This window comes from Babylonia areolata, chromosome 9 (assembly GCF_041734735.1).
Source record: "Babylonia areolata isolate BAREFJ2019XMU chromosome 9, ASM4173473v1, whole genome shotgun sequence".
Taxonomy (NCBI): domain Eukaryota; kingdom Metazoa; phylum Mollusca; class Gastropoda; order Neogastropoda; family Buccinidae; genus Babylonia; species Babylonia areolata.
Genome location: NC_134884.1, coordinates 24,288,555 through 24,296,366, shown reverse-complemented (window position 1 = coordinate 24,296,366; position 7,812 = coordinate 24,288,555). Strand labels below are relative to the sequence as shown.

General features: G+C 45.8%; 1 protein-coding gene across 1 annotated transcript in view; it reads right to left on the bottom strand.

Annotated features, from left to right (window-relative positions):
• Positions 1 to 3,732: 3,732 nt before the first annotated feature.
• Positions 3,733 to 7,812, bottom strand: part of LOC143285598 (uncharacterized) — a 10,586-nt gene continuing 6,506 nt past the window's right edge. Inside the window, exons 3-5 of the mRNA XM_076592992.1 lie at positions 6,760 to 7,011; positions 4,641 to 4,977; positions 3,733 to 4,265 (exon numbers count right to left, since the gene is read on the bottom strand). Of these exons, the coding sequence (XP_076449107.1) occupies positions 3,733 to 4,265; positions 4,641 to 4,977; positions 6,760 to 7,011 (1,122 nt within the window). The remainder of the gene's footprint in view (positions 4,266 to 4,640; positions 4,978 to 6,759; positions 7,012 to 7,812) is intronic.

Below are 7,812 nucleotides of genomic sequence, written 5' to 3'. Positions count from 1 at the left end.
GAGAGAAAAGATACTGAATCCATCAGCCTGCTATACAAGATTAATAACCTCTACTTTCTTCCTTATAAACTTGATACGCTGAAGACAAAGTATAGTAAAAATGTTACATGCATCTGTGGTAAGCAGTTCAGCTTGCATCATTGTTGTTTCACTGTCAGCAGTTAAGTACCTTCTTGCCCAAGTATTTCAAAAAGAATAACTATTCTGCAGATGATTTTTGGAAAGTTATTTCTGATGAGGTTCTTATGGTCGAACAGTCACAGGCATTAGTTCATAGACCTATTTCTACATCCCTTTAATGTACTTCAGAATTGTGTTAATGGTTTCTGATTATTATGATCATTATTGAAATTTTACTGTTAAATGTAATTGCATGTAAGTTATGCATTTTTTGGTAGTTTTCTACCTTTTGTTTTCCTCTTCCCTCTCCCCTCCTCCCCTAATTGGCGATTCCGATTGATTTTGCTGATATTTTTATGGCAGTTTGGGGCATAATCCAGTAAGTGATGAGGCGTTCACAAATCTTTCTCTGAATAAATATTTTACTGTCTCCTTCTCCAACATTCCATCACATGTTGTCGTGTATTGTCGATTGAATATAGGATTGAACGGGCAGGTCAACTACTTGAAACAAAATGTCGCCCTTCGCAGTCGCGAGGAATATGAGCACGCGCTTTGAATATGTATAAATATGTGTACGCAACTGATTTTTGCCCATGACCTTCAGGGCTCAGCCAATAGATCTATATAGTCGACTCGTAGTATTGATTTTAGTATTTTCTGAAAAAGACCACTTGGGCGGATGAACATAGTGAAAGCCCTGTACACTGAGAGTAAAACACACAAGCTTTTTATGTATTGGGTATAATTTCAAAATGTAATGTTTCATATGAGAAAGATCAGTTTAAAGCAAATTAACCCCCCTTGCAATAATTACAGATTAATTTTCCTTTGTTACTAGCTGCACCAAAGACATGCACCAGAAATATAACTTCCATGCTTAGCAAAAGAAATTCCTGTTTGAACACACAAAAAAAGATAAAAATGGCTGCTATTGATGGTGTGTCAGAATATCAGATCAAAGTGCCAAGTTTAGAGAATAAAAAAAAATAAATATAACAGTAAATTCTTTTTCTATATAATTTGGCTTCTTTTTTTAAAAAAATTTTTCATGCCCATCCCAGAGGTGCAATATTGTTTTAAACAAGTGACTGGAAAGAATTGAATTGTTCCTATTTTTATGCGAAATTTGGTGTCAACTGACAAAGTATTTGCAGAAAAACTGGCAATGTTAAAGTTTACCACACACACACACACACACACACACACACACACAACTGAACACCGGGTTAAAACATAGACTCACTTTGTTTACACAAGTGAGTCAAAAATTATATACTACACATACATGGTGGGTAACTTTTATAAAAGACCGTATCGACAAATACCACAACGGAACGTGCAGTCAGTGCCCATTCAATGTTATCAATCTCACTGTCACTCTATAGTTAACACATCTAGTGACAATTCCATGATTTCAGTCTCACTATCAGTCTATAGAATATACAACAGTATCACCATCGGCCCATACAACGTATTGACAAAGTGTCCGTTTCATGTTGCAGTTTAATTAAAGAGTGCAACCTGTGCTCTTTCTATGTCTTCAACACCTTTTTCAGTCTACAAGACTGCTCTGCCTGTGCCCATTTCAGAACGCATAATCAGTCCCAATCCAGCGTTTTCCATCTCACCATCAATGGACAACCAGTCGTATGTTTCACAAACTTGTCTGTCTGTAAAATACGCAATAAATATTTGTTTTTGTTTGATTGTTTGTTTGTTTTTTGCGGGGGAGGGTTTCTATATCCTTTTTTTATCTTGTCACTATGAGACAATATCGGACCATAGTCAAGTAATCGGGATAACTTGATCACCTAGCGTGGGTCTCTCTCTCTCACGCTCAACATGATCGCGTACTCTCTGTCTTACTCTCAACATGATCACGGGTCTCTCTCACTCTCAACATGATCACGTAGCATTGGTCTCTCTCTCTCTCTCTCACTCTCAACATGATCACGTAGCATTGGTCTCTCTCTCTCTCTCTCTCTCTCTCTCTCAACATGATCACGTAGCATTGGTCTCTCTCTCACTCTCAACATGATCACGTAGCATTGGTCTCTCTCTCACTCTCAACATGATCATGTAGCATGGGTCTCTTACTCTCAAAATGATCACGTGGCATGGGGTTTCTCTCTCACTCTCAACATGATCACGTAGCATGAGTCTCTCTCTTACTTTCAACATGATCACGTGGCATGGGTCTCTCTCTAACTCTCAACATGATCACGTAGCATGGGTCTCTCTCTAACTCTTAACATGATCACGTAGCATGGGTCTCTCTCTCTCACTCTCAACATGATCACGTAGCATGTCTCTGTCTTGCTCTCAACATGATCACGTAGCATGGGTCTCTCTCTCTCTAACTCTCAACATGATCACGTAGCATGGGTCTCTCTCTAACTCTCAACATGATCACGTAGCATTGGTCTCTCTCTCACTCTCAACATGATCACGTAGCATGGGTCTCTCACTTTCAACATGATCACGTAGCATGGGTCTCTCTCTCACTTTCAACATTATCATGTGGCATGGGTCTCTCACTTTCAACGTTACCATGTAGCATATGTCTGTCAACGTGATCACGTAGCATAGGTATCACTCTTACTCTAAACATGATCACGTAGTATAGGTCTTGTTATCAGCATGATCACGTAGCACAGGTCTCTCTCTTTCTCTCTAACTCCCAACACGATCACGTAGCATAGCTCTCACTCTTACTCTAAACATGATCACGTAGCACAGGTATCTCTATCAATACAATCACGTAGCACAGGTCTCTCTATTAATGTAACCATGTAGCACAAGTCTCTCTCTTACTCTCAACATGATCACTTAGCACATGATCACGAAGCATAAGTCTCTCGATCAACATGATCACGTAGCATAGGTCTCTGTCTTACTCTCAACATGATCACGTAGCATAGTTCTCTGTCTCACTCTCATCATGATCACGTAGCATAAGTCTCTGTCTTACTCTCAACATGATCACGTAGCACAAGTCTCTCTCTTGCTCTCAACATGATCACATAGCACATGATCACGAAGCATAAGTCTCTCTATCAACATGATCACGTAGCATAAGTCTCTATCTTACTCTCAACATGATCACGTAGCATAGGTCTATGTCTTACTCTCATCATGATCACGTAGCATAGGTTACTCTCAACATGATCACGTAGCATAGGTCTATGTCTTACTCTCAACACGATCACGTAGCATGGGTCTCTGTCTTATTCTCAACATGATCACGTAGCATAAGTCTCTGTCTTATTCTCAACATGATCACGTAGCATGGGTCTCTGTCTTATTCTCAACATGATCACGTAGCATAAGTCTCTGTCTTATTCTCAACATGATCACGTAGCATAGGTCTCTGTCTTATTCTCAACATGATCACGTAGCATAGGTCTATGTCTTACTCTCAACATGATCACGAAGCATAGGTCTCTGTCTTATTCTCAACATGATCACGTAGCACAGGTCTACGTCTTACTCTCAACATAATCAAGCAGCACAGGTCTCTGTCTTACTACCAACAGTCACAAGTGTTGGGGCGCCCCCAAGAGCACACGGGGAAGATTTTTTTTTTTCAACAATACAACCCTTTTATCTTCAAAGGCCTGTCTCGTCATTGGGAATTTCCGAAAAGCCCTCATTGACGCAGTTCCTGGAGCAGTAGATGTGATGGGAGTGGTCGAAGCTGAGCCCGCCGGACCTGCTGTTCCTGCCGCAGACTATGCGCCTCATTTCGCTACGGAACTTGTGGCCGGCGGCGCAGTAGAGGAAGAAGTTGACGGAGTGGTTGACGTACATCAGGAGCTCGGCCACTGTAAAGACCAGCTGGAAGCGCGCCATGTGGGCGGCGTCTCCAGGCTGCTGATTCCAGAACGCCGAGGCGATGACGCAGACGTTCATGGGGAAAGTGGTGAGCAGGAAGGTGAAGGACACGGTCAGCAGCATCACCGTCATCCTCAGACTGCTGCTGGTGGTGCTGGAGGTGGCGGTGGTCAGGCGGCGGTGCGTGGCCAGCACGTGCAAACTGCTGCTTTTGCCTGTACGGCCGCGAGACCTGCTGTTGTTGCTGTTGCTGCTGCCCGCGTGACAAGAGCCTGGTACGGTCAGGCAGTTGGGGGTCGTCGTCGTCGCTGTCGTCGTCGCCGCCGTTGTCATCGTCATTGTCAACGACAACGCCGCTGTGTTGATGATAGAGCTGTTACTGCTGCTTAGGCTGCCCAAACTGCCTGCAGCGGGGCCGGTGCTGCAGCCGTTAGCACTTGCCATACTGCAGTTGCTACTGCTGCGTGAGAGGGACAGCAGCTGGTAGCGGTTGCCGTGGCAGTTGTTGTTGTTGCTACTGTTACTGTTGTTGTTGTAGTTGTTGTTGCTGTTTCCGCTGCCGCTGCTGCTGCTGTTGCTGTTGCTGCTGGGCGACCTTCTGGCCTTGTGGCGGTGGCGGTGGTGAGGGTGGGTGCGGAAGGAGGAGGCAGAGGAGAAAGGTCTGTTCTGCAGCACCCCCCTGCCGCTGGTGGCCCTGACGAGGTGGACGATGATGACGATGTTGAGGGAGAAGATGATGAGGAAGGGGCTGAAGCCGTACAGGAGGGCGTCCACCCAGGGCCACACGGCGCTGATGATGAAGTCGTGGCCCTCCTGGCTGCTGCACAGGCCACCCCCCGCTTCTTCCTCTCCCCGGTGCCCGTCCTCACCCCCTCCACCGGTCCCGGCCCCCCTCTCGCCCTCCACCCCGTCCCTCTCCTTCCTGCTGAGCCCAGCCGTCCACAGGAAGTGCAGGTTGATGCACAGGAAGAGCATCACGAAGCCCACTACCACCCGCTTGGCCCGTGCCACGTTGCATACCTGTCAGTCAAACAATCAGTTAAACAAACAGTCAGCCTGTCTCACGTTGTACAGCTTCCAGTCAATCAAACAAACGGTCTGCCCTTTGTCACGTTACACACATGTCAGTCAGTCAGTCAAACAAACGATCAGCCTGTTACGTTGCACCCCAGCTAGTCAGTCAAACAGACAGACGGTCAGCTTGTCACGTTGTACAACTGTCAGTCAGTCAGTCAAACAAACGGTCAGCCTGTGTCACGTTACACACCTACCAGTCAATCAAATAAATGGTCAACCTGTATCACGTTACACATCAGTCAGCCAGTCAGTCAGTCAAACAAAATATCAGTCTGCCTGTGTCTGGGCCAGAGACAGGTAGCATGAGAAAATGTTAGCAGTGCAAAGGTTTGCAAAGCGTTGAGTATTGTGTGTCCTGTTTACTTCGCACATTATATGGACCGTGGACAAGTGTTACCGCAAAGCAAACATGCACAGTGCTGTCTAATGATTATCCGCTAAAGCAGCTTATTTGGAGGAAATATTTGCTGTGTGAGTCCAGTTTTGTTTCCCCTGCCTCATTATCGTGTCTGTCTCTGTCTCACTCAGTCTCTCCCTGTCTGTCTCTGTCTCACTCAGTCTCTCTCTGTCTGTCTCTGTGCTTCTCTGTCTCTGTCTGTCTGTCTGTCTCTCTCTCTCTTTGTAGTCTTTCGCAATCCTTCGCATGCTGTTACAAGACACATTATAAGTCACAGGCAAAACAAAAAACAATTGTGTTTTTTCAGTCAAAATAACGGTATGTATGTAAGCTGGTGGATGTCCTAACATCTACACCCCTTGGAAAATAAACATTCATTCATTCATTCAGTCAGTCAGTCAGACAGTCAATCAGTCATTCCCATCTCCCAACCAGACACTCCTAACCACATCCAAATGCCCCTCCCCCACCACTCACCACCCCTACCTTACAAATAAATCACTACCCATCCACCACGCATCCTTACAAAATCCCAAACCCCCACCATGTCTAAAACCTAAATCACTACCCACTCACCCACCACTCTTCCTTGTATAAATAACCCCACCATGCATAAACCTGGAGGATTTACACCCATCCCACCCCACCCCACCCCACCCTCTAACAACGCACGACCTTCACCGAACTAAAGCCCAACCACTTAATAACAATTTGGCCATGGGGGCTTATCGCGAATCGGTCGTTAAGCTCACCTCCAAAAACCTGGCTGCATCCCTAATCCGCGAACTTTTCAGTTTTCCCCTTATAGCGCTTTTACGCAAGACAGTCAAAATGTTCTGTGATGTAGCTCAAAATGCTTCCAATGCTTATATCCGCATAGTACGAATGACGGGGACAGCGATTACAATTTTACCATATGCCTTGTACCGTGTATATTTCTATGCGCATATACAGTCAAATAACTGTCGTCATCATTGCACGCTGTTGAGCATATTTGTAAGCAAAAGTTACACAAGTACATGCGGCATTATCATTAACATTAGAAAATCGATAACTTGTAATTAAAAGGTACACAAGTATATGCAACATTAAAGCACTTTGGTGACTTCGATTAGCAGATTGCTGTTTCATGATGCACAAGAACATCCGACTGTAAATTACATGACCTGGAACTGTCCAAAGTCCGCGCTTTCCAGGGATGGGGTTTTCGGGCAATTCGCGCCACTGGGCCTCCCCTACGCCCTCGCTTACCCCCACCCCCCACCCAAAACCACCATCCCTCCCACGCACCACTCCCCCCCAACCCAACCCACCCCACCACACCTCACCCGAGAAGCTTTCAGCGGGTGGCAGACGACGATGTAGCGCTCGACGGTGACGGCGACGATGATCCAGACGGCGACGTTGCTGCAGGTGTAGCCCAGGACGACGATGGTCTTGCACAGCCAGGGGCCCTGGTTCTTGAGGTCGCTGCCCGTCAGCTCGCCCAGCCACTGGCGGAACAGGCCCACCAGCAGCACGCACGAGTCTAGCACCGCCAGGGCCGCCAGGAAATGGTGCGTGGACTGTCGGGCCATCGCCTGTGGGGTGTGGGGTTGGGGAATTATTTTTATCAGTTATCAATAGTAGTAGTAGTAGTAGTAGTAGTAGTAGTAGAAGTAGTGATAATAATAATAATCATCATCACCACCATCATCATCACCACCATCATCATCATCTATATATTACTGTCGTGTTTTTCTCTTTTTTTGTCACAACAGATTTCTCTGTATGAAATTCGGGCTGCTCTCCCCAGGGAGAGCGCGTCGCTACACTGCGAGCACCACCCGTTTTTTTGTTTGTTTGTTTCTTTGTTTTGTATATATTTTCTTGCCTGCAGGTTGCTGTTTTTTTATTTGTTTTCCTATCGAAATGGATTTTTTTTCTACAGAATTTTGCCAGGGACAACCTTTTTGTTGCCATGGGTTCCTTTACGTGCGGTAAATGCATGCTGCACACGGGACCTCGGTTTATCATCTCATCATAACGACTAGCGTCCAGGCCACCATTCAAGGTTTAGAGGAAGGGGAGAAAATACTGGCGACTGTGCCGGGATTCGAACCAGTTCGTTCATATTTCTCGCTTCCTAGATGGATGCGTTACCTCTAGGCCATTACTACTACTGCTACTACTAACAATAATAATAATGTATGACAGTCAGTCGTGTCCGACTATGACCATCAGAACAGCAGAAGAGGCAACATGCTGTCCCGACTATCTGGGCTAGAATGTCATTATAGCGGAGAGTGTCTTGCCCATGCTACACCCCCACTCTCTCGGCCAAAAGTGTTGAAGGACAGTCGGCGCTGGGATGATTCCCCCAAATAGGCCAACTTGCCCCC